Source organism: Chaetodon trifascialis, chromosome 4 (assembly GCF_039877785.1).
Source record: "Chaetodon trifascialis isolate fChaTrf1 chromosome 4, fChaTrf1.hap1, whole genome shotgun sequence".
Classification (NCBI taxonomy): domain Eukaryota; kingdom Metazoa; phylum Chordata; class Actinopteri; order Chaetodontiformes; family Chaetodontidae; genus Chaetodon; species Chaetodon trifascialis.
The window spans coordinates 13,757,917-13,784,268 of record NC_092059.1 but is presented as its reverse complement, the minus strand read 5'-3'; the positions used below and the strand labels follow the sequence as shown (position 1 = coordinate 13,784,268).

Here is a 26,352-nt window from a genome sequence, read left to right as displayed (position 1 = left end):
GATTTGACTTAATTGAACATGACTATTCTGTTTTTGTTTTCCCTGTCAGGCACAGCCTCTTATTTATGTGTCCTTTCCACTGGGGCCTGGCACCCGAAGGGCCCTGATCTCAGCAACTGTACCTCCCACTGGGTCAACCAAGTAGCCCAAAAGGTTTGTATGTGCTCTGCCTCACTGTTTTCCCTCTAAGCGGAATGTGCTTCTTCAAAACATAGGGGGGTAGACAAAATAATGGAAATACAGCCTTTCAAATGATTTCTATACTGATGTAACGTCATCTCAGTCCCAGAGATGGCAGCGAGGCTGGGTCAGGTTGGCTTGAAAGCTGCATTTGTCAGCTATAAAAGAGGTCTGGAAATGAGTGTTTTCCAAAAACAACTCAAAAAGTAAAGACTGTGAAGCTTTATATGTTAAGGAAAATTATGACATAGACACACTACAACAAAAAAGAGGTTTAGCATAAAGTCCAGACAGATATTTGACAGGCCGAGATTTGGTTTAATAGTATGTATATATTACCTTTGCCTCAGAGTTAAACGCCTTTTTAGATGAAATAATATTTTCTTTCACCTCTGTGCCAGAAATGTGTCCCAGAGATGTAAAAGCGGATAAAGCAACGCAGCTCTCATTGTACCTGTTTTTAATAATAATAATAATAATAATAATAGTAATACTTTATTTATATAGTACCTTTCCAAAACAAGGTTTACAAGGTGCTTTACTGAGTAAAAACAGCAAACAACAGGAACCATTAAAGTGTTAATCATAAAAACAATAAGATGAACAATAGCACCGTCAATAAAAGCAATAAAACAAAGTAATAAAACAAACTAAAAAATGAAAACAGTAAAAACAAATGGTGTGGGAAGCTAAGATAGAAGGATCACAGGAAGGCTGGACTATAAAACCCACCGTAACTTACCACACAGTAAAAAACTGCCACCATGGCAACTTCTCCTCCGTGAAGAAAACATTAAACCTCCGTTTCACAACTGGCATTTCAAGGACTCACTCATGTGTGATTTGATGTCAGAAGCCGAGCTGTAAAGAACTCTCCAACCCTGTCTTCTTGCATTCATGTGAACATTATTCACTGCCACCCCCCTCGCAGATCCGCAGCGGGGAAAATGCAGCAAACTTGGCCAACGAGTTAGCCAAGCACACCAAAGGCCCCATCTTTGCCGGGGACGTCAGCTCCTCGGTGCGCCTGATGGAGCAGCTGGTGGACATCCTGGATGCTCAGCTGCAGGAGCTCAGACCCAGCGAGAAGGATTCTGCAGGACGCAGCTTCAACAAGGTAACCGCATTCGGCAGAAAAATGCCTCCCTCGTGTCACTGAATGTACTACATTAAGGTAAATACTGAAGCCATTTTTCTCACCAACTCTCTCGTGCCGCACCGCACCGACACGATGAATGACAAATGCGTAAAGGAATACAGAGCTCCCCAGAATAATGCAGTAATATGTGCAGTGGTTGTTATTGTTTGTCACATGCATTCATTCTTTTCAAGTTGAGGGAAGCTGTGACAAAGACAAAACAAAGAGAGCAGTTATGTTCTTTCAGACTCCGACATCTAGCAGAGATCTGTGTTCATGGCAGGATTTGTGGTATTGGCCGTAATGTGGTATTTCTATGATGTGTCAGGGGGCTTTGAGAGGAAAATACAGCGTGTCGTAATATGTGAGTGAAAGCCTTTACTCTTCGACATCCAGGTAAACGGGGCAGCGTTGCCTGAGACAGTGCTGCAGGCGATGGGGAGTAGCTGTATCAGTCATTCAGTAGTTAGTTTGTCTCAGTAAAGGCTCCTACAAAGCTCATGAACTTGTGCAAATTATGTCTCTATTTTTTATCTGTTCTTTTTCTTTTCTAATAAAAAAGCTTCAAAAGCGAGAAAGGACATGCAGGGCATACATGAAGGTACTGGAGCAAAGCTTCTGCCCACTCTGCTTGCAGCCATCCCCTCCTCTTCCCCTGTGCTACTGTATACGCCCCGGCCACGTTCAACAGCATGTACCCTCTGCACTGTCGTGTACTCCCTCCTCCCTGTGCTTCCTGCTTTTTTGAGTAATTGCCTTACACACAGACACAATTGCACCCAAAGTGCTTTTTCTAACTCAAAGAGAAGTCATCTTCAATTACCGAGGTGGCGTCTTTACATGGATGTGTCTCTGTGTTTTTTTTTTCTCCCCCTCTATGCTTTGGCAGAGATTTTGTTTTTCATTCTGTTTTTCCCTATTGTGTGTTTTCTAAGCGTTTACTCAAGATTGCACGTCTGGATGCGTAACACCACGACTCAAACAAACATCCTGTTCTTACACTCCTCATTATTCATTTGCTGAAGGATTTAGCGCTTTGTTGCAATTTTTGCTTTTATATCAGAGATCCCTTCGATGTAAAACGCTGCTGAATATCACATCAAACACAGTTCACTTGTGATTTATTCAAACCTTTTATGTTTCTGCGGACCCTCACCTGACCTTTCACCGCATGTTAAATAAAATTTGTGCTTCTTGTTTCACAAAGACATAGGTTTTAGGTCATAGAAGTCATTTAGTTCATAAATTAAAGGTACGAATATTCAGCTCTTTGTGGTTAATAGGGTTAGCCAGGTCAAACCGTTTTTTTCCCCTCTTTTTCCTCGAATGCTATCCAGTTGGGTTCATACCTCAAAGTATTTTGGCCATATATATCCCTCAACCATTAGGGAGATCAGTGTCCTCCACTTGCCACCAAAGTCACCCCCCTCAATCCAGATCTCTCCTCCGGGAGGGTATTAAAATGGATCGAGCTAATTAGCCAGTCAACGGCCGTGAGCTCGTAAAAAGAAAGGAAGGAAAGGGAAAAAAATACATGTATGTAGTCACACAACTCCCCAAAAATGTGACATCATCATTTTCTTTTTTTAATGTCACAACATTGAGATTTGAAGCCAAAGGTAGCGACAGTGTTATAGAAGTTGCATCAACGTAAATGACAGCATTCATTTGACTAATGACAGCATAAGAGGATGTGGAGCTTTGAGTCAGCAGTATCTGACATCTGCCATAGTTCATGCAACATCACTCCAGCAGCCCCCCGCCCTCTCCACCAGCCGTCACCGGCATTGATTACCTGATTAGACACATTGATTTGATTATTTCCTGAAGAAAACCCAGCGTCGTCTAGCTCCTACGCCCAATTTATCCGCTGTCTGCCCGGAGCTGTTCAGGTGGCAGAAAGTGTGCGGATGGAAAATATTTTTGTGAAGGAAACAGTTCATTTAAACAACTTAACATTTTTAAAATTTTTTTTTTTTTTGCACACATTTGCTTTGCCCATTTTTCAGTGCTTTTTGCAGCGTGACTTAATGCCTTTTTGCACAGTTAAGTATTTGCACTTGATTTCAAGTTGACTGCAGGTCAAAAGTTGAAGAAAAAGAAAGTTTCTACAAGCCGGACACACGCTGATCTTTGCAATTAGAGAATTTTAATTGAGGACAGCTTTTGGTACTTTGATCAGGCCATCTCTTAATATCCTGCTATTGGACAGACCTGATAGGCTCAATACACTGTGACCCTCAGTGTCTGCCCTGATGCAACGTCCTTGAAAGAGAAACTGAATCTGCACCATCCTCAATAACGCTCCTGTTCTTCCCTCCCTCTGCAGTTTGTCCTTCATGATCAATATGATTGCAAAAATGATGTCTTTGTTATTCACTAAATGCCTGTATGAATTGATCTTGTCATATATACCATCAAATATGAATTTCCTTTTAGCCCCTTTTTTTTCTCCCCGCGCTCATTGTAATCCTCACAGATGTGATGCTTCAGCACAGCATTTGATCCATTTCATTTCAGTGTCTGCATGTCACCGTTTTATGCCTGAAAACAAAGTCGTTTTTCAGAGTTGCTCAAGTGTGCACGTTTTTGTGTTGCGCGCTCATTTTTTGTCTGTTTGTCTGGTTCGACACAGGCCATCGTGGACACAGTAGATAACCTTCTCCGACCGGAGGCCTTGAAGTCCTGGCAGGACATGAACAGCACGGAGCAGACGCACGCAGCCACCATGTTACTAGATACCCTGGAGGAAGGGGCCTTTGTCCTTGCTGACAACCTCATGGAACCCGCCATTGTCAAAGTTCCTGCAGACAACATAAGTAAGTAAAACAAGAGTTTGTGGTAAGCAAATGACAAGCGTTGTGGATTGATGCGAGCTCAGTTAATTTGATTACTTTCAATTCATTGGGAGAGTAACTCTTGTGATAGGAAAACAAGGCCGCCACATAAAAAAGGACTTTGTTTTCATAATAAGCGTTTAAACCTCGGGGGAACAGAAAAAACGACGCATATTAGGTTTAACGAGTCGCTTACTGACAAAGTGATGAATATCGAACAATTAAATAGACTGGATTCTCTGATTGCGCACGCTTAGTTTATAAATGTGTGCGTCTAGACCTTGTAACTCTATACATTAATGTGAACATTAGCCTGCTGTGGAGTCAGAAAAAGTGCATTGTTTATCCTCAGCCTCTTCCACTCATTTTCTTCTGCTGTTAGACCGTATAAGGAAGGCCTCTCCTTCGTCTGCTCTGTTGTTTTATTCATATTAGTAAGAGTCTCACTGGGCTGAAATGATCACTTTGTGATTGACGGTTTTATTGTGCAGCTCCCTGCCACAAAGATTTAGTGGTCGAGTCGTTGATGCGTCCTTTGGTCTGTGCCAACATTTCAGTTTGTGTCGAAATGTCAGGAACAAAGCTGTGGAGTCAGTCTGCTCCTCTGCTTCCTTTTAATGCCCTGACATCTAAGTCAAACAGTCTGAAATGACCAGCATCTCATTCTCTTGTCCTTTCATCTTTCCTCTCTAACCCGTCCTTCTGCCTTTTCTGCATATGGCAGTCCTGGATGTGTATGTACTGAGCACGGACGGCCAGGTCCAGGACTTTAAATTTCCGCAATCCAGCAAGGACGGTATCTCAATCCAGCTGTCGGCCAACACCGTCAAGCTCAACAGTCGCAATGGTAAGCTACGAGAAACGTGGTCAAGATGGTTCTGTGAACTCCAAGAGCAATGGAGTGCTTATTCAGCGTGTGAGGAACTGGGAAATCTAAGTGTGCGTGTTTGACTTTTGCTCCCAGTCAAAAAGCAAAGGCTCTCTGTGTATTAGTGTCAGAGCCCAACAAAGGAGTTTATCTCAAAAACCTCAAGCTCTGTGACTTTGGCTGAAAAACGAGAGGCCACTTCTCTTATTCTTGCAGCTCCTTTGTTGAATATTTTAAATTGAACTACACTGAAAAAAAACTGGAGTCTTTCTCTGCGTATTTTGTCACCACAGCTTTTTTTTCTCCGAACGTTTTCTGAATTCTTCTGAGAGCTTGATTATTTTTTTTATTTTTTTCCCCCATCTCCCGACTGTCTGTCTCCATCTTTCGCTCTCCAGGAGTTGCCAAGCTGGTTTTCGTCCTCTACAAAAACCTGAGCCAGTTCCTCAGCGCAGAAAACGCCACCATCAAGATGGCCAACGAGGCTTACGGCCGCAACGTGTCGGTGGCTGTCAACTCTGACATCATCGCTGCCTCAATCAACAAAGAGTCCAGCCGTGTATTCATTAATGACCCGGTGATTTTTACCCTGAAGCACACTGATGTGAGTCTCCCTGCTGGAGTGAATGGAGAGGTCATATTAAAAACACCAGGAGGGAACATCCAGAGTAGACAGAGATCTGCTATTTGAATTGTAAATGTCTGGCTAGGTCACTCGCCAGTTTATTTAAGTCATTGAACATCAAATTAAAGGAGTCTTTAGAACCTAAGTGAATTCTTAATGAAAACTAATTCTTTAATCAACATTGGGATATAAATGATACCCATTTTCTTTTATAGTGGGGGAAATTAACTCCTAGATTAGCCGTACAATCTAGGATGAAATTACTGGAGCACCAATTATCTTTCGTCTTTTAAAGTTGTCACTAGAGTTCCCAGAGGGCCGTGCGTGCCTCCATTCTTTATCAGAGAAATTGTGCAATTCCAAAGACATGCTGTCAAACAATTATGCCTCTCTGTTATTAAGGCCTCATATACCCGACTATGCTTCGGTTGATTTGGCAAGCATGTTCCAAATGAGATGCAACATATGAATTGCTTCATAAGAGCTGTGAAGTGAAAAATCCTCATCCATATCAGTGCAGAAAAATACTTTGTATGAGTAGGGGGTAAATGGCCTCTGTTCTACATGTACTTCAATTTCAGGCAGTCAATTATTTGGACACTTAACCATATCTCTTGTTATCTGCAGATGGAGCGCTACTTCAACTCCAATTGCTCCTTCTGGAATTACTCTGAGAGGAGTATGATGGGCTACTGGTCCACCCAAGGCTGCAAACTCCTGGACTCCAATAAAACACACACCACCTGCTCCTGCAACCATCTCACCAACTTTGCCATCCTCATGGCCCACCGTGAAATAGTACGCCCCCTCCATTTTTTTATGCATCCAACTGAGCGCTCTTTCAAACTCGCCTGTAGCATTTAGGATTTCTTTTCCATCGTAAGCAAACCCAAAACCTCAAACCTTCCTGTTTCTGGGTTTAAATGATGATTATAGCCATCACAGTGAGGTTTAGAGAGAAGTTTCTCCATCAGCTATTTCATTCTGTAAAACTCTTCTCTTTGACACACTTCAGTTCTGCACCTGAGCAAACTAGAGCCGTTTCCTAAAAATGACAAAAATGTAAAGACTTAAATTAATGTTCTGTGGCTCAATTTGTTCGAAATTAATAAATTAATTAAGAGGCCCGAAGAGGTGAAAGTATCCAGTACTTCACAAGAACATAGATGAGAGGAAAAGTCAGACTAAATTTTAAAAAAAAAAAAAACATAATTCTATGTAAGAGAAAGTGTTTTTGTCCATTTAATCATTTTGTGGCCCTCACAGAAACACTGAATAATCAAACATTCCTCACAGAGCTGAAGGAAAAGCATGCCACCTTTAAAGCATTTTGTAATTCGCCGCTCGTCTTTTGTTCCTTCCAGGATAAAGGCATAGTGCACGACCTGCTCCTGACTGTCATCACTCGGGTCGGGATCGTGGTGTCCCTCGTCTGCCTCAGCATCAGCATCTTCACCTTCTGCTTCTTCCGGGGCCTGCAGAGCGATCGCAACACCATCCACAAAAACTTGTGCATCAATCTCTTCATCGCAGAGTTAATATTCCTAATCGGCATCGATATGACGGAACCCAGGGTAAGCCGGAACGATTGAACCCCATTGATTTGGTTTTGATTCATTCCTGCTCACTTTATCTCCGCTCACCCCCAAAACAAAACAAAAGACCCTTTCAGAGTAAAATGGATGAGACTTAGAGCATTGTTTGTTTCTAACCTTCTCTGCTTGTCCCTGACATGACATGAGTGGGACAGCACCATTAATATAGATTACTAAGGAGCCGTGTCTTCCACTTGACGGCTCTTTTTTCCTCTTTCACTCACAGCCACAGTTGCCATGGCAGAGCCTGCATCCATACCGTTTTTTTTTTTTTTTTTACATTCTTTCACCCTACATTTTCCCTCCAATCTCTAGCAGCACAAAAACATTTTTTTCCACATACAGCTGGGAATCAAAGGCTCAAATGCTGAGCGAGATGATTAAATCTACTGACTCTAACCTTACAATCGGAATGCCATTTAAATTTCTATCGTGCTGATGGAAAGTTAAACCTGTGCATAGTCAGAGCCCATGTGGTGAATGAATATTCATTACCCCTTTCCAGCAGTTTCACTGATATGTGTTCCACTGAATGGGTGGGGCAGCAGTGGTGAATGTCATCTTTTCAGTGGATTTTAATAAAAGATGGGCTGTATGATATACAATTTTCAATAAAGAAAGTGCTATGGAGATACCTCTTGTCATGCTTAAATCATTTTTGTACCTCAGGTTAATCTAGAAGGCTCTCTTTTTATTAACGCTGTGATCATATTGTTTATTCTTGCTTCTCCTTGAGTGTTCTTTGCTTGTGTGAATCTTAGATCGGATGTGCCATCATCGCTGGGATCCTCCACTTCTTCTTCCTGGCCTCCTTCTCCTGGATGTGTCTTGAGGGGGTCCAGCTGTACCTCATGCTCGTGGAAGTCTTTGAGAGCGAATACTCAAGGAAAAAGTACTACTACGTGTCTGGTTACCTCTTCCCTGCCATCGTGGTCGGTGTCTCCGCAGCTATCGACTACAGCAGCTATGGGACCGACAAAGCGTAAGTGCAGCTTTCTGAACAAGCCCTTGGAAATGCAGAGCAGACACGCTGGATGCTACACTGTGTGGGCTTACCTGCTGTGTCTGTCTGTGGCAGCTTTTGAAAAGAAATCTACTCATCATTTCTGCCAGCGCCTTATGTGCCTCTCTGGAGACTACGGCAAAAACATTTGAGCTCCTTTTGCCAGGGATGGCGAAAGGAGCTGTTCAATTTTTCATGTCATTTGAAAGTGGCTGACAGGCTCAACACTGTGGTTTCGGGGGGTGGGGGGCCCGGGGGGTGCGCAGCTACATTAAAGCCTTTCTGCTTAAAGACCCTCCTGTGACCTCTTGTTTGTAAATGCTCTCTTAAAGAGAAGAGCACTGTGAAGAAAAAGCCTTTTACATAGATTAATGGCTATATCACAGCTAAGACCCAGCTATCAAGAGGGGCTGCGAGGGGTCTTCTCTCTGTTCTGTGCATGTGTATTAATGTTCAGCCTGTGAAAGGAGCATTTGATCGCACTCCAAGTTAAATATTGACTGGAAATTACACAAAGTCACCAGCCCAAGTAACCAAAAATTGATGTCTTTCCATTAATATTTGGCTGGAGGAATATGAAGATTGATACTGTTTTTGTAACGTCTGCTGCCTCCGAGCTGAAGAGTGTGTTTCTTGTCATAGGTGCTGGCTAAGTGTGGACAATCATTTCATATGGAGTTTTATAGGACCTGTCACCTTTATCATCATGGTAAGCTGTTTTATTTTTCTTTGAATACTGAGACTGTCAGAGTGAGGAAGGTACTGAGAGGCTGAGATGAAGGAGGGAGATAAAGGAAGTGCGATGGTTGAACTGAAGGGAAAGTCAGCCGGATTTTTGCTCCGCAGTCTCCTCGGTGATGACAGGTTAATTTTGCGCCACGGACAGATTTCGAGGCATCTGACGATTCTCCCTGCCTCTCACCACCTGACAAGGATCAGGATTTGATAGTGTACTTTAACCTCACATTTACACAACTCCCATGAAGTCCCACATGACGGATGTTGCCTAATGGGCCTTCGAGTTCCACTTCTTATGATAAAAGAACAAAAACAGATTAAAAATGGCCTCGAGGTGTGCATTTTGCAGCACGTAGTGTAAGATTTTTCAGCTTCTTTTTGCCTCCTCTGCATCCTGTGTGTGTGTGTGTGTGTGTGTGTGTGTGTGTGTGTGTGTGTGTGCCTGTGCCTGTGCCTTCCTTTAGTAAATAGCAGCTGACAGTGCTGGAGAGACGAAGAAAAGCAAAGGCACCTCTCTGTTTGGTCAAGGACCGTCAGGGTGAAGGACATATAGCATATCATAGTGACATATGTCCCACTGAAGCATGCAATTATTTACTGGTCATGACATTATTATCTCCCGCTCCATCAGAGAGGCTCAGAAGAATGAGACCTTAGGGAGTCTTGCCTCCCTGTGCAAAAAAAAAAAAAAAAAAAGGAAAGGAAAGGAGGAAATAGCAGGTGGTATTCCTCAGATATTTCCCCTCAGCCCACCACACCATGTATTGCTTTGCCCTCGTGCACACCAAGGGATGAGGAAGCTCTGCAAACTTGTCTTGCTGCTGTGCAGGGAGGATGGCTGGTATTTGTTCAGCACTGTGTTCATTATCCAGCATAATGGTTAGTACTGTATCTACAGATGCAGTGACCTCTGTTGAACATCAAACTGACACTGAAAATATACTGTAGAGAGGGGGCACCCGTGTCAAATTCCAGCGAGGCTCTGTGCACCATTGGCAGACCGCTAGGAGCTTTCAGAGTAAAGATATAGTACATCTCTTTGTCTGTGTGGTAACAGAATAAATAAAAGACGAATGTGCTCACTGGACTGCATTTCACAGTTTTCTCAAAGAGAGACATTGCCACTCGATGTAGCATTTAAAAATGGAGGAGGAAGTGTGCAGAGGACCTGGCAGTGGTCTGTGTCGGATTGAAATGTCTTCAGTAAATTGTGAAATGTTTCTTTTTTGTTTTCATTGATTTTTTTTTCCCTCTTATTTTTTTCGGCTCGGCACCCGCTTTGAATGTGTGAGCTTATAATTGAGGAAAAGCTAACACGGTGTTAAAACAAATATATATTTCTCCCTGTCTCAGCAAATGCTCTGTCAGCCACACAGGAATATGTTTCCTTTCCCTAAATTGGACCCTCATTGTTTTCTGATCGTGTGTTGCTTCTATTATGATTTGCATGAAAAATGCGTTCTGCAGTGGAAATGATGATCAGGATCCCGGCGGTGATGACCGAGGAGATAGAATCATGACCCTGTGAGGAGCTAATGTATTGTAGCAGAGCTAATGTGTGACAGGAATGAGGTTTCACAGCGCTGCTCTCAGGCATCGCGCACTGCTCCTCTGGTTCTGTGCAACAATTGACTCAAAAAGACAAAGTACTGTGGAAAGGGGCATCTCAGGGGAGCGTGCAGGAGCAAGGTTTGTCTACACCATCCGTGACCCTTGGTTTCTCTACAAATTGGCTTTGTCCTTGTCAATGAGGGAGAGAGAAAGGAGGAGAAAAGGCACATAAGCAAGAGAAAAAGGAGAGAAAGCAGCACTGCTTTGGCTCAGGTCTGGATCCCCCCACCACCCAAACCATGTTTGTGCCAACTAACATTGGTTTTAACAGAAGGTGGTCTCGCTTTTTTCTCATCCTGTTGTTTCCTCTCCCCCTTTTCTTGCTTTTCCTGTTTTTTTGTTTTTTTGCTCCTGGTTGAAATGGGCCCTAAATACTGACTGAAAACAAAAGCTAGTGGAAGGCATTTAGATCCCTGTTCTTAGGCAGAGGTTGCCCTGTCTCTGGGCACAGGGGGTATTAGCTCCATGAAAGGGGAACATGGAAGTAATGAGTGGTGGGGGGGAGCCATTAGTATGCTTGAGATAGCTTCAACACGAGGCCTCTTGGATCATGACACGTCGCAAGCAGTTCTTATCATCTGGACAGCTCCATCTGCACCTTTAATATTTTATCCCCAGCAGTTCATTTGGAGTTCAGTGTGTACACACACAGTCCACTTCAGAAAAAAGCTTTCTCCTCAGTCCCAGTGTGGCGAGGTGCTTCTGCATGGCTTGCAGTGATGATTCAGAGACAGAGTGAAGGATGGAGGCAAGACAGCACGGCTCTAGAAAAGGGGGGATCCCCCCAGGAAGGGCTGCGAAAGCATGTCGGTGGGGGTGGGAACATGTGCCGTGCTGCTAGGTTACTTTAAAGTACTGTGTCCCTCTCCTGTGTCTCATTGGATCCATGTCACCACTAGAAAAAAAGTCTGCGCCCCCCCCACCACCACCACCACCGTCTGACTCATGCAGGCAGTTGATAGATATAATAGCTGATAGCTTCGAAACAAAACACAGCTTCAGCGCCGTCTCTGATATAAAAGAAGGTTTGCGATTCAGGATTTTTTTCCCCCAGTCGTCCCTCTCTTTTAGTGCCTGGGTTATTGTGAGTGGCTCCATGAGTTGATTGCATGTGGAGGAGTGATGTATTGATCACAGGCAGTCTTTTGATAGCACTGTGCACCAGAACGCGGAGAATCCCTGTTCAAGGGTGGATGGCCGTGGTCTGAGTCCAGCTCACAAAGGTCATTCATCCATTTCATGCCCTCATACTGCCAAAGCGTCTCCCTTTTTGTCTTGTATATGTTTTGCCATTGTATGGGTAAAACAATTACACTGAAATGTTCTGTTTATAAGGCTCACCTTGAAAAAAAGCCTTTTGTTATTGCAAATGTATGTTCTTGTTTTCCTTTTACACCCATGCCAATGACACAGTAGCTTATTATACTGTATTTGTCTGCTGTATTTTTGCATTTCTCTCCTCCTCTGATACGCGCTATTGGAGGCACACATTTCAATTTTTCTTTCTTCGATATTCCTTGACATTATTTATACATGCCTGGCTTGCAGTACAAACGCAGTCTGGTTCCTCTGCTGTGTGAGTGCATGTACATGCTGTGTCAGGGACTAGTTTGCCCCAGAATAAATGTTTTTGAAGTAAATTATTTGGAGCGGCTCCTCGCTGGCCCATCCAGCCTTTGTGTCTCTAAATCACAGTATTGATTTTTAAGGTACCGAATAAATGCGCACATAGTATTCTTGTCTCAACCTGATATGTGCCACTGGCTCCCTTAAGATTTAATACATTAAAACAAGCAAGCAAACGCCGTCTCCCTCCATTTCTCTTGCTCTCTCTTTCTTTTCATGTGTCCACACACAAAAATCGAACAAAATATACCTTGTTCCCTCAAGCCTTTTGGAGCTGATCATACCTTATAATATTTCACTATGTGCATAAAATGATATGCAGTTGTTTTGTACAACAAGGGGGTCTCTTATTTCTCCTGCTACTTTTCATTCCCTTCTGACTTTGCCAGTCTGCTGTTGTGTGGCTGCTTCTTTCTTTTCTTTTTTTTTCCTTCACTGTGATGGATTTTAATGCATTTCCATGCTCTTATTGATATAGAATGACACTAAATTTGGCGCCAGTCGGCCCATCTGAGCCCGGCTGGAACGATAGATGTTTATTGGATTAGTCTGTGGACATGCAGAGAACTGAAGGCTCTCCTCTTTTAATACTTATAGACAAATTAACAGTTTTTTTTCTCTCTGTCTGCTGTGTCTTGAGTCATACATCTTCATGTATTAACGCTGCCATTACTCTGTTTTGACAGCTCAATCTCATCTTCCTGGTCATCACAATGTACAAAATGGTGAAGCACTCCACCACCCTGAAACCAGACTCGAGCCGACTGGAGAATATAAAGTAAGTAAAGGGTCATATGCTGAACTCCAGCATTCTCCTGCTTATCAGCAATATAACATTGGTGCTATTCTGCCATTACTCCCATGAAAAATAAGGCTCTTTTACTCTCGAGGTAATATTTTTTTTCATTTTTATTTGATAATGTTTCCTGGGAAACGCATTACACCCTCACCTCCGAGCCTGACTTCAGTACTTGACTACCATGTTTCTTAGCTATTTTTTCTGGCGGTTTTTGAAATGATCCAGATCAGATGGAACATCTTCATTGTTTTTGACTTGGTTACCCAGTTTTTCAGTGAGACTTTTGGCACGACTCAGCCGTCATGATGACTACGCAGACTTCATGAGTCGTCTTTTTGTCCTTTGTTGTTTTGCTCCGAGCCACCGGCCGCAGAATTGCACTGGCATGACACACATCACTCCAAGGCTGCGACTTTACTGTGCACTGTTAGCTCTGCTAGGGTGGGGTACAGAGTAACAGCTACCATGTGTGTTTGTTGCTGGAACATGTCAAACCTTTTTTTTTTATAGATCCCAGAAAAGAAAAAAAAATTCCTTCCCTACACAACCGCCACCACCCCGACCACCACCACCCCCTTCTAGTTCAGGCTGTCAGACTCGCCTCAACATTTATGACGTGTTGTGCTTTGGGAAGGAAAGCAGTGTTTTCTGAAGCACTAATTGTTTTGGGAGTTTATTTTTTTATTTTTTGCACTTATGCAAAAAACAATATTTATTGCTGTTTGCTGCGGGCTGGATTTCAGGGCCTCTTCCATTTGGGGTTGTCTGGTTTTGTTGCCCCATGTCAGTTTGCACCATTTTTTTTATTTTTTTTTTCCGTATTTCAGCTTCTGCTCTGCGGAGGAGCGGCACTGCTATTTTCATCCTGTGTTTGTTATTTTTCATTTTTTCCTTAATGAATGTGTGCAACATTACAGCACCGCAATCAGGAAGAACAGTCAGAAAAGGGCTTATTTAGACTTCTCAGTTTATTTGAGATAGACTACTACCTTATCAAGGAAACCACAACAGAACACATTTACCGAACATGGGGGCACGTGGTGAGATTGGTGTTCACTTGTGTGTGGATGTAATGATTTCCTCTTGAGCTTGTTTATACTGCAGAAATACGCTGTGTATTAGTAGCTGTTTCCTTGTGGTCTTTCTCTGTGTGTGTTTTTTTGTGCCAAAGTTTAGTCTGAAAGTCAGCTTGGCACCAGTGTCATTGCATGTTGCATGTGAAGGCAAAGTTAACGCACACCCTCTCCTTTCTCTTCTGCTGTCATTCTCTCCCTCTCTCTGTTCTGCGATCCACACCAGTAATTATCGCGTTTGTGACGGCTACTATAATACAGATTTGCCTGGGTAAGATTTTACTGTACACCTCCGACAATTTCTGCCCGCACAACACCACCCACGCATTGCAGTGGCATAAAATTCAACCACAGACAATGTGCTCTGACCAAATGCTTTACACAGAATTTTGTAATTGAATCATCAACAGCAAAACATAAAACTCTCAGTTCTTGTGAGACACTTAATTTCATTGCCTCTCGTGATTTCCCCTGGATCAAAGTTGAAGATATCTTACTCAAATGCCGACTAACCCACGCTGTTTTGCGCTCTGATCTAATTGTGTTTCTCTCTTCCTGCTTATCATGCTCTCTAGCTATGAAGATAATAAACGGTTTATCAAGTAAGAACATGTTGCCCAGTAGTCTTCTCCTCAGCTTGTAGTTTATTCTCTCCTCGTTTATTCTTTCTTTCTTTTCTTTCACCGGCCCATCCTCTTCCAAACTGCAGCTTCAAAGCTACTCATCCACTGTCCTTGTGACTGTTCACTTCCACTTCATGTCCATCATCTTGAAATCCAGTGTTGTTGTTGTGTGTTTGAGCGCTGAACTGTGACCGCTGCTGGTGTCTGAAGGCTCCACAGGACCTTCACACATGAAGCGGGGGAATCTACTTTTTCCCTTGAACTCTTTCCACATCTGCCTACAACCCCAAAAGTTGTTTCCAAAAAAGCAAGGGCGCTGTGTAAAACATAAATTAAACTGAATGTGATCATTTGCTAATCCTTTCTGACATGTACTCAAATGAAAAAAAGTACAAAGACAATATATTTAATGTTCTACCTCATCAGCTTCATTGATTTTTGTAGATATCTGCTTATTCTGAATTTGATGCAGCAACACGTTTCAAACATGTTGGGACAGGAGCAACTAAAGACTGGGAAAGATGTGGAATGCTCCAAAAACACCTGTTTGGAACATTCCACAGGTAAACAGGCTCATTGGTAACAGGTGATGGTATCATGATTGGGTATGAAAGGGGCATCCTGGAAAGGCTGTCGTTCGCAAGCAAGTACATGAGCTCAGGAACAGTTTAGAAAAGTATTGTCAGTAAACACAGTTTGTTGGATTGGTTGCATTCTGTTTTCATCTACGTTTCACACAGCCTCCCAACTTCGTTTTAAATCAGGGTTGTAGTTCTCCAGTTCTGATAACACACTCACAAATTAAATATTTAGCACACGATCGTGCTAAATGCTTTTTGAGCTTATTTTTAAACATGCTGTGCTTTCTGAACGTGCTGTTCTGTATGTCCTAACACATTAAAAGTTATTTACAGAAGACCAGATTAAGGTTTTGCTTCCTTCTTGCCTGTTTGATGGCAGGACCTGCAGTTTGGGCTGAGAGTGTGTGGATGGAGGGGTGGGGACAGCGGGGAAAGGGGTTGTGAGAGCGTCATAGGTGTTGTTCGTCATTTTATTGTTTTCCTCTCACCTGGTTTACAGCCTTTTTCCTAGTTTTTCATAGTTATGGTGATTGCAAATCCCACTCATCACACTCTCAGGTCACTAAATGCCTCTAACGTCCGATTTGTCCTCTGTTTTTGTTTCGTTTTGTTTTTTTATGTTGTCCTTCAGATCCTGGGTCATGGGTGCCTTCGCTTTGCTGTGTCTGCTGGGTCTCACGTGGTCCTTCGGTCTCTTCTTCATCAATGAGGCCTCGATTGTCATGGCGTACCTCTTCACCATATTCAACACCTTCCAAGGAATGTTTATCTTCATCTTCCACTGCCTCCTCCAGAAAAAAGTAAGTTTCTTGTCATTCTCAGTGTTCAAAGACAGCCGTCTTTCCTTCAAGGTGAAACACTCCTGAATTTCAATGGGCCTTTACACCAGCACGAAGAATTCACACACTGATATAAAGAACAAACACCGCTTGCCTCAAGATCTTGGCTAAGTCCACAATGTACGTAAATACGAGGCTGTTTGCTCATGCAGGTCCGCAAAGAGTACAGCAAGTGCTTCCGCCACACGTACTGCTGCGGAGGGCTGCCCACCGAGAGCTCACACGGTTCTGCAAAGACTTCCACCACACGGACCAGCGCTCGCTACTCCTCTGGTACACAGGTAGACCAGCCGCTTCGTACAGTCAAAGACCCCCCAAGTGTCAAAAACAGAGAAGAACACGGTGCTTCTTGCGTGCACACACACAATCGTGCCGCTCATTTGCATTGTTAACACCCCCCAAAGTTTAAACAACTGCTCATGAGAATCTACTTTCACCACGAGCATGTAGGTACGGCTCCAAAAAAAATGCACACCATGCATTTCAGTTTCAGAGGCCGGTCAAGAGACACCAACATTATGCCACATTTTACAAGCAGCATCTGCTGTACTGCATGAGTACCTTTCTTCTGTTCTCCCCCCTTTAGCACTTGCTTTTATCTTTTTTCTCACTAACGTCATGTGCATGGGAAATAGTACTGCGCTGTTTAAAGAGCATTGCAAGCACATTTTACAATGGGGAAAGCCAAAATTGCAAACAACCAAAAAAAAAGCACATTTGCTTTATTCCTTTCTTATTAAAGGCTAATAGGCCTGATTAGACAATAGCTCCAGATGTACTGTGCTTATAGAGAAACACCCCTATCATACTTAAACCTCCAGCCTAATTCAAGGTGCTCATGACTGGAGCTGAAGTCGTTCAAAAGCTGACTTATGTAAAATTCGCATTATTACCACCTTACCCTCACTGCAATCCTGGCAGGCATGTGAGGAGCGATAGTCAGTAGTATGTACTTAGAAAATAAATGAAAGTTGATCTGAAAGGTGAGCGGGCTTGTTTAAAGTCCTAATGACTGTCCCTTGTTGACCTGACAGAGTCGTATCAGGAGAATGTGGAATGACACCGTAAGAAAGCAATCTGAGTCCTCCTTTATCTCAGGTGACATCAACAGCACCTCCACCCTTAACCAAGGTCAGTTCACACCTCATTTCTCTCCACATGCACACCTATGCACACATTTCATCATCCAGCTAAAAATACCTACTTCAAGTTCCAATGATCCCACACCGCCAAAGAGGATCCTACTCTGCTAATCGTAATGAATGCCTTCAGCTTGAAAAGACACAGCAGTACAGTAAAAAAGAGAAAGGAGGGAGAAAGACAGAGGCCTTTAGTCTAGTCTCTCTGTTCTGCCAGCGAAGGATTACAAAAATCCGTCCTCAAACACTGTGCGCTATCATTCTGGCCGGCAACGTCACTCTCAAATTAGGGCAAGGCTAGAAGAACGTTTTTTTTATTTATTGAAGAGCGGGCTGTCTAAAGTTCATATCCAGACTCTGGGGAAACATAGACAAAACTAAAAACTGAGTCATGCAACGACACGCAGAGAGGCCATTTGTTGCCTGGCACATAAGGTGACCTCTGTTACTTTACAGGGGGATTTATGAGGGAGGGAGGGCAAAAACTGTCATTTATTATTTAGCTTGAGCACAAATATGATGATGAGAAGATGATGTTCAACTCTGGCTGACCCGGAGTGCTTAGTGTGTTGTTAGGCTTTCTGCTGCCTCTGAAATGGCTTTCCAAGCATGCGAAGGAAAAGAGGGTTTACACTGATGTAGTTTAACTTCGCTCCCTCCTCTGCCCTCCTCTGCCGCTGCCGCTCTTTGCCTCCTCTTTCTTTTTTGCTGTCAATTCCCACAAGGTGAAGCATTATACGCAGGGCTATGAAGCACATTTTGACTTGCTGATAAATCAGCAACAATACAGATCGGGACTTTTTTCCTAGACTACCGTACCGGAGATGTTAATGTAAAGGTCGGATATTGATCACTCCGGGGTGTAGTAGCCTAGTTACCCTGTAGAGTCAGTGCACTAAAGGAGGGCTCTATCTCCCGGAAGCACTTCCCTGTCATTAAAAACATCCCTGGAGACCTCCCAACATGACAGATGGCATTTAACACAGGTGATAAATGGCAGTGGAAATACCTCAGATCCTTAAAACACACTGCAAGCTGTGGGAAAAAAAACTCAAAGGAAGATGAGGTTTGGAAGGAAATTTGAGTCTTAAGTAATGATTTTGATATCAAAACTTGAAAGGATTCTGCTCTTTGTCTTAGGGGAGATTTTATATTTGGACGTGCTTCAAACAGTAAAACATCCCAATCACAGAGATGCCAGGTGCTATTTTTGAAAAATGGTATTTGTTCAAAATAAGTAATGACTTGTGAAAAGCACTGATGACAGGATGCAATAATGAGCTTAGCGGGTCTAAAATCGGTTTATAAAATAATGGGTTATGAATGATTTACGACACACAGCATTAGCATTAGCTTGAAAGGTGAAGAAACCTGCTCGCTAAAGCTGTAAAACGCGAGGACGGCCTGCAGAAGCCGCGCCCGGACGCCACCTCTCAGACTTCACTCTGCACTCTAAATCACATGCCTCAAAAGACACACTTGCTGAAACTGTTTCTCTTCTTCATGAAACTTTCAATCACTGTCGGCTGACTGCGCCAAACTTATCTGCTCCTCTTCTGTCTTACCACTCCAGGAATGAGCGGGAATTATCTACTAACAAATCCTCTTCTTCGACCACAAGGCACTAACAACCCTTATAACACCTTACTGGCTGAGACAGTCGTATGTAACACCCCCACGGCTCCAGTGTTTAACTCGCCAGGTGTGCTTGCTTAATTCTTTCACCTGCATTCAGGTTTTTCTGCTCTTTCTTCTTTCTCTTTGTCTCTCCAGTTGAGTCTACAACAGGCCAAATGAAAAGCAGGATGTTCTGCAGTATCGCCTTTCCTTCTGAATCATTGTCTCTCAAATACTTGATACAGTACGTGTGGGTGTGTCGCACATGGACTTCATACATACCTGTGTGTCTGTGCGTGAACCCGCGCACGTCTTCATGTAGCACAGAGATGTTTGTGGTTCGTCTCGACCCACCGACTGTGCTCTCTTATTTCTCTTATCCGAGCTCTGAGCGGGACATAATGATTAAGATGGGAAAGAGATACTGCATGTTCTGCCTTGCGATAATGTAAACAGTGGTGTAGACCTGAAGCTGTAGTTTAAACTGCATGATTGTTAAGATTGATGCTCATGAGTTTATCAGGAGGTTTTGTTTTTGGTGTATTTTAGTGGGAGCTTTCCCCTTAAAACGTGTTAAACTGCAAGCAAAATCTGTGCTACTTTACACAGATCTGCTTAATGCAACATTTGCATTAAGTTGTCTATGTATAGATATATTTGGTAATAGCTGATACGCTTAAAAACCTATAAAAAATCACTATATCTCAATTGCACATGGCATTTAAGCATATATCACACTGTTAAGACTCTGCTGTGATTATGTGTGCTCTTCTATTTTGAAACTGAAATGGCATCTTTTGTCATGTTTTGTGCTTTTCCCCTGTGCTTCCCTCTAGTGACCTACAGAGAGACAAGTATGGGAGTAAAACTTAACTTTGCCTATCAAATGTAAATTTTTTTCAGCATGCTTATTAAAAACAACCAAAACCCTGGCACAATCACTGGTTTTACTTTAGGCCATTAACACACACTCAGTGAGCAAGTGGTTCACAAAATTATCCACCCAAATTCCACTCTAATCTGAAAAGAAATAAAGGATTTCTTTAGCCATTTCAAGTAATCTTCAGAATCTGACAGCTTTATCGCAAATGCCCATTACTCTGCTTCTCTCTCTTCTGCTTAATTTGTGATTTTAACCAACCAAAGATGTGTTGCTTTTCTCTGGCAGAAAGGAGCATTTATCAGAGAGTTTTCTTTTTTTCTTTCTTTTCTTTTCTTTTCTTTTCTTTTCTTTTCTTTTCTTTTCTTTTCTTTTCTTTTCTCCCTAATGTCTGTCCTCTTGTGGCATTCGGCAGTCTCAGTGTCCAGTAGTATTCCCCTCACACCTTTCCAGACCACACCTGTCTGGACACCAAATTGCCTCCTAGCAGGCGTAAACACATGGATGTCATGGCAGCAGCTGTTTCATTTTCCCATGCTCCCTTTTTTCCAGAACTCTCTTGTCGTTCCCCCTCATTTTGAATAGCAACTGCACCTTTAACATGCCTCCAACAATCACAAATGACTCCCATTTTTATTTCTCGACAAGGACAAATATATCCCATTAGTCTTCATCTTAATTTGTTACATCTGTTGTTCTGCGGGGAGGCACGTCAGCCACAGCAGAGCACATTTTTCCTTTATCTCGTCTCTCAATCATGCCATAACTAATATTTATCCTTTTGGCTGCTGTTTTCCATGACCTCCATGCTTTGAGAAATTCCTAACATGACTGCGTCTGACCTCTGCAGCGGCTGTGTTATTCTTGAGCTGTTCTGCTAGTGACCGGGGTCTCACTGGGAACTGTCACTGTGACGGATGCCAAGTGCTGGGCTGCGGGCAAGCTCTGACCTTTGCCAGCTTTGGGTGCACAAGCTGCCCACTAATGGACAGAAAGTGTACCAACGCAAAAAAAAAAAGGAAAAAAAAAAGTAAAAATAGCTGCAAAAATAGCTGTTGGCATTTAATTAATAAACGTAAAAGCTATTTAATGCTTGTTTATTTCATTTGCTGAACCCTTGCTCTTGCTAAGTTGCAGTTAAGACTTTTACTTTATGTTTTGTTGTTCTTTTGAGTGATTCTTCTCCATGTTACAATAAATCATTTTACTTTCTTTTGTACATCAGCTGCTCTTAGACCAGATAGCCTGAGCAGACAGACATGATGTGAGTTGTCTAAAGTGAGTCTTTTCACCTGCTGTGTGTGGTGATGGTGGAGTGCTGCTTGTGGGCTCCCCTTGTAGTGAGAACAAAGATGGCTGTCCCATGTTGATACATGACTACTTTCCCTTTCTGTCTGTGTCATCTTTTCCCATCTCTGTCCTTTTCTTTCCCTTGGCACAACCAACCTATTAGTTGCTAGAAAACCTGTAAGTGTTGTAGCTTGCCCGTTTGTGGCTTCATACTCGTGGACATCTACTTTTGCCCGGTGTGTTGTGATGGTGATTACTGTTTCAGTTTGTTTTTTTAATGTTGTTTGGGATCTTTTTCATTGCTTTGTCACTTTTGTGGCAGACTAAAATGCACAGTGCTTGCTTATTATGAAGCAACTTTCAAAAGGGAAAGTCAAAATGTATTTGTGAGAAAGTAAAATGATTTCTCATTGCAAATAATGCATGCTCATGTACTGTATGTTAAGGGTTGTGCCTAACTAACGGATTTACGGCATGGCTTAATTTGACTTGAGTCCTTTATGTGAAACTGCATCCTAAACAGCATTAAACTTTCTTTATTTTACAGTTGCTGGTGTTGACTAATGTAAAATCCCCTCACGTGTTCCTCTCTTTCCAGGGCACTCACTGAACAATGCGGTGAGGGATACGAGTGCAATGGATACTCTACCGCTAAATGGTAACTTTAACAATAGCTACTCACTCCGCAATGGGGACTTTGGCGACAGTGTGCAGGTAGTAGACTGCGGCCTCAGTCTGGACGATGCTGCCTTCGAGAAAATGATCATCTCCGAGCTAGTACACAATAACCTGCGTGCCTGTAACAAAAGCCACCAACAGCAACAGCAGCAGCACCCCAGTTTACATCATCCGCCCCACCACCAGCAGCCCCCGCAGTACCACCATCACCACCACGCGGAGCGGGCTCCGCCCAAGGTGACAGTGGTAGGCGGCAGCAGCAGCGAAGACGACGCTATCGTCGCTGACGCTTCGTCTTTGGTGCATGTGGATGACACGGTGGGCCTCGAGCTGCACCATCAGCAGGAGCTGGAGGCACCACTCATCCCCCAACGGACTCACTCGCTTCTGTACGCACCCCAGAAGAAGGTGAGGACCGATGGGGGAGTTGAAACCTTTGTCAGCCAGCTGACACCCACCAACCCCGACGATAATCTACAGTCCCCAAACAGAGACTCCTTGTACACTAGTATGCCTAATCTGAGGGACTCTCCATACCCCGAGAGCAGCCCCGAAGTGGTGGAGGACCTGTCCCCCTCCAAGAGGAGTGAGAATGAGGACGTTTACTACAAGAGCATGCCTAACTTAGGGTCTGGCCACCAGCTCCAAGCCTATTACCAGATAGGCAGAGGGAGCAGCGACGGTTACATTATTCCTATCACCACAGAGGGCTGCATCCCTGAAGGCGATGTACGGGAAGGACAGATGCAGTTAGTGACAAGCCTTTAAATGTATTTAAATCATCCCCAAACCTCTTCCTGCCCTTGTGTAGCCCTGACCTCTCGGAGGACACACTCGTGAAGGGAAGGAAGTGTTTGATTTATTTTTTAAGAGAGCCTAGAAGCCCCGTCATACACACTCGCCATTTACAAACCCTCCTCCTCCAGCTGCATCGCCATCTCCTCCTCCCCAAACATGCCACTCTATTACCCTCCCTGCAGACCAACAGACTTGGTGCACAGCGATGCAGTGCAAAGTTTCAATGAGACTGTACATAAAAAGCAGAGTCGAATTTCAATTTCAAGAGACAAGCCAACTATGTATTTAAATGTGCTGCTGCTGTTGAATAATTGAGAAAAATTTAAGGTACGAAAATTAAAAAAAAGACAAAAAAAAAAGAAAAGAAACATTACTGGCTACATCAGATCAGAATTTCCTGGTTAAAAGGTTGTACATACACTCCCCAACATCCTCGTTGAAGCCTGTTTTTTTATTGTAAACAAAACAACACGCCTGGACCAGGACATGGACTCTGTTTGTAAAATGTTCCTGATCAGACTGTTAGAAAAGGAATATAAGGTCCTGGTTGCCCAGAGTCTCCATCACCATGAAGTTTGGATTGTATAACCACTAGCAATCAAGCCCCTGGCCTTATATTTTCTCAACTGTACATTGAACTGTTGTCAAGGAAAATGGCTAAAATATATATTTTGTTGTATTGCTAGTGTAAAATAAAAAATCATGGGAAACCGTAAATATGAAGAAACCTTTTAATTGCAAAATTTAACGTTTGAGAGACTATTGTGTAGAAGTTGCACATATGTTATACGGTGTGTTTATGGTTCCAACACTTCATTCATGGTAGTATGTTTGAACGTAATGGCTTGTGAAAACAAAGGAGGATTCAACAAATTACAAAGATGCATTATCACTTGTGAACAGTGTTTTTTTGCTTATTGAGTTCATTGATATCGCCCATTGAAATATGTCTCTTTGATTTTGCCAAAGTATCATTACTTTAGTAGAATGGGAATGCAGAAACCCAGTTAAAGCGATTTATGCATTGCACAGTTTTTTTGTGTAATTCTGAATGAAATAGATCTTTTTAACAGTCATGGCAGAGTAATGGGCACGCGCAAATGACCGACTTTTGACAATAAAGTTTATCATAAATGTAGTTCTTCCGCCTGGGTTTGGACATTTTATTTATTGAAAAATAAATGGGAAATGTGTGAATATTTTCCAGCACTGGTATACATGCTGTACTGTAGCTCATGTTTTCTATGTAAACATGTTACCAAGGGGCTCATCACTTAAGACTGATGTAAAGTTCAACACTTGTTTAACAAATAAAATAAATGTGAGATTTTTTGTCAAATGCCAGTTGCTTTTTAATGGTTTGTGTTTTTGGTACTATTTGAGAAAACAGGTCTTAATTATTTTGCTATGGACAAAATACACTTTTGACTCAGGTTATAAGTAAGTTCCGAGCACCTTGAACGCTAAATTGGCGGAGTTGTTTTCTGGGGGATTTATTTGCTTTTTGTTCTGCTTTATATTCTTCCATCGCTGCAGAGTAGAGAGAACTCATTTCACCGTATGTGTTAGAGAAGCCAAATCTTTCCATGTGATTCAAAGATGAGAAACTCAGGTAGGAAAATTGCATTGTAAATGTTCCTCTGTGTGGTTGTAACACTAATAAAGGTTCAAAAATGACACTGGTTCACAGCATTGTCCACTTAGTATATTATTGAATGAACACTAGTCCTGGCACCATTAAAAAGGCCTGCGCTACAGATCATGTAAGACGTTGGCTTTAATTCCATGTGGGAGTGGAAACATGTCCGTGGACCTAACAAGGGGTCAATGTTACACTTGGCTGCAGATGTAGAAATATATTACACATAATATGTCCGAGTATGACACATATTTGGACTAATTAATGTCTGCTGCTGCTGCTGAAGCCCACAGTCAGTTCTTGTACAGTTTATGCCTCAGGTAGTGCTAATTTACGAAGCATTTTAATATAACACCATTTGAGGCGGAGTGACAGCTCTCAGCAGGGTAGCTGGAAATTGCACTGTCTACCATTTGGCATTGAAGGAAATGACTCAGAACTTAGCAAAAACCCGCTTTATGTCAGAGCTGGTGCACATAATGCTGTGTGGGCTGTGTGTTGTTTTGACTTTTTCCACAATTATGTGACATTTTGTGCAATTATCTGAGGCTACAAATTGTCGTAGAAGAATTATGTTCTTTTTTTGTGATCTCTTGCACAGACCCCTTAAATGTCAGTTAGGAATCAAGCGTTGAGGTGATTGTTGACTGCTGGAAATGGCAAACATAATGACGTGCATAATAATTGGAGAGAAAAAATCATATTGATTTCCATCCTGCATTGTCAAGCGTACGGCATCATTTTATCTCTATGAGAGCCCAGAGGTTTCAATATGTAATGTTTTTTTTAAAGAAGAATCCTTTTCTAATAATTAAGAAATAGACAGCAAGAAACTGTGCTGTGAATTCCAACAAGAGTAATTACAAAGAGAGAATTCATGCTTAATAACCTGAGAAGGCTCATCTCACGCCTACAGAGGGAAAACCTGCTTTTATGTGTCCAGAATGCTGTGTTCAACTTGTCAAATTTCACTGCAGTAAACACTCAATGTCTGGTCATCAAACGTTCACATCTAAATTCTAACCTGAGTTTGTCTTTGTTCGTTGATTTTGAAGGGAAACACATTGCATCATTTAAAACCGCATTAGCCGCTTCTCACCAGCGCTCTGTTTTTCCCCGAAAAAGAAAAGACAACCTCTTTCATTTTAGATTCTGCCTAAATTGTAAAATAGAAACTCCACATTAACATTAAGTAGGTAGCTGCTCTCCTCAAATGCAGACAAACAAAGAGTTGCCAGCCCTTTGCTCTCCCCTCTCAAGCTACAGTTTGTTTATCCTAACACAGTGACCTCAGACGTGGACAAACTCGACTCGTAAGCAGGTTTATTTTCATTATTAAGGGCAGGGAAATCTGATCTTGGATTGGCTATTTGTCTGACAGGGAATGTGGCCTGGGCACCCTCCAGCTTTGCGTGTGGCCCTCTCACCACACCAGAGCCTCTCTAATTTCCCGTCTTTTGCTCAGGGAGAGACTTGCCCTTTGTCAAACATTGATTCAGAAGTAGGCCAGGAGCCGAGGGGCTGCGTGCTCGGTTGCTCCCACAGAGGAGCCGGTCGGTCCCTGGAAGCCGAGGTAGAGAATACTGTCAGCAGAATCGGGGGGGAAGCTGCTAAAGACGGATGAGCTATTGACTTAACAGAGGCATGAGACTAATGTGCGACCAAACATGGATATTTATGATTGTCGAGTCAGAGGTAATTTTCAGGATCTGACGAATTTCCGTTGGATCTGATGCAATGGCATGAAAGAGATTTTGCTGTTGATGAAAGACTTTATATGAGTGTGTATTTCTTCCAAGTCCCAGACTGCACTGCACATCCCAAATGTGTGTGTCCTCTGTGGGAGTAGGGACGCCACTAAGGGGGGGCAACCCTCCCTCACATATGCATAATATGTTTCTCAGGTGGAGGCCAATTATTGACCCCCAACCCCTCCACCACTACCTATATCCCACTGCAAAAAATTTCCTGACGCCCATCTTGGCCACCCGTATGCCACTGATTGGGAGACAAAAAACAATGATACTTCTCTTAAAAGTTTTTTGTTTTTGTTACAGAGATTTAATGAACTATTAGTCAGTTTAAGATCAACTGTGACAAGTTTCATCAACTTGAGTTAAGTAATAATTATGTGCATATCATCACCACTTTCCCAACTTTTTGATTCTACATCCC

General features: G+C 42.7%; 1 protein-coding gene across 11 annotated transcripts in view; it reads left to right on the top strand.

Moving 5' to 3' along the window:
- adgrl2a (adhesion G protein-coupled receptor L2a) overlaps positions 1 to 24,215 on the top strand; it is a 96,870-nt gene extending 72,655 nt beyond the window's left edge. For 4 of the 11 annotated variants that reach the window (XM_070960362.1, XM_070960360.1, XM_070960359.1 and 1 more), the window contains 19 exons: positions 50 to 153; positions 1,112 to 1,297; positions 1,881 to 1,919; positions 3,954 to 4,137; positions 4,880 to 5,002; positions 5,422 to 5,627; positions 6,276 to 6,446; positions 7,013 to 7,222; positions 8,005 to 8,225; positions 8,889 to 8,955; positions 12,908 to 12,999; positions 14,320 to 14,364; positions 14,669 to 14,695; positions 15,929 to 16,097; positions 16,289 to 16,417; positions 17,171 to 17,267; positions 18,849 to 18,977; positions 19,729 to 19,746; positions 21,661 to 24,215. In XM_070960362.1, coding sequence (XP_070816463.1) covers positions 50 to 153; positions 1,112 to 1,297; positions 1,881 to 1,919; positions 3,954 to 4,137; positions 4,880 to 5,002; positions 5,422 to 5,627; positions 6,276 to 6,446; positions 7,013 to 7,222; positions 8,005 to 8,225; positions 8,889 to 8,955; positions 12,908 to 12,999; positions 14,320 to 14,364; positions 14,669 to 14,695; positions 15,929 to 16,097; positions 16,289 to 16,417; positions 17,171 to 17,267; positions 18,849 to 18,977; positions 19,729 to 19,746; positions 21,661 to 22,508 — 3,065 coding nt within the window. In that variant the 3' untranslated portion in view covers positions 22,509 to 24,215. Of the gene's footprint in view, positions 1 to 49; positions 154 to 1,111; positions 1,298 to 1,880; positions 1,920 to 3,953; positions 4,138 to 4,879; positions 5,003 to 5,421; positions 5,628 to 6,275; positions 6,447 to 7,012; positions 7,223 to 8,004; positions 8,226 to 8,888; positions 8,956 to 12,907; positions 13,000 to 14,319; positions 14,365 to 14,668; positions 14,696 to 15,928; positions 16,098 to 16,288; positions 16,418 to 17,170; positions 17,268 to 18,848; positions 18,978 to 19,728; positions 20,780 to 21,660 lie in introns of those variants that run through there. The other 7 variants (XM_070960363.1, XM_070960367.1, XM_070960366.1 and 4 more) reach the window with 5 other exon arrangements.
- The last annotated feature ends 2,137 nt before the right edge of the window (positions 24,216 to 26,352 follow it).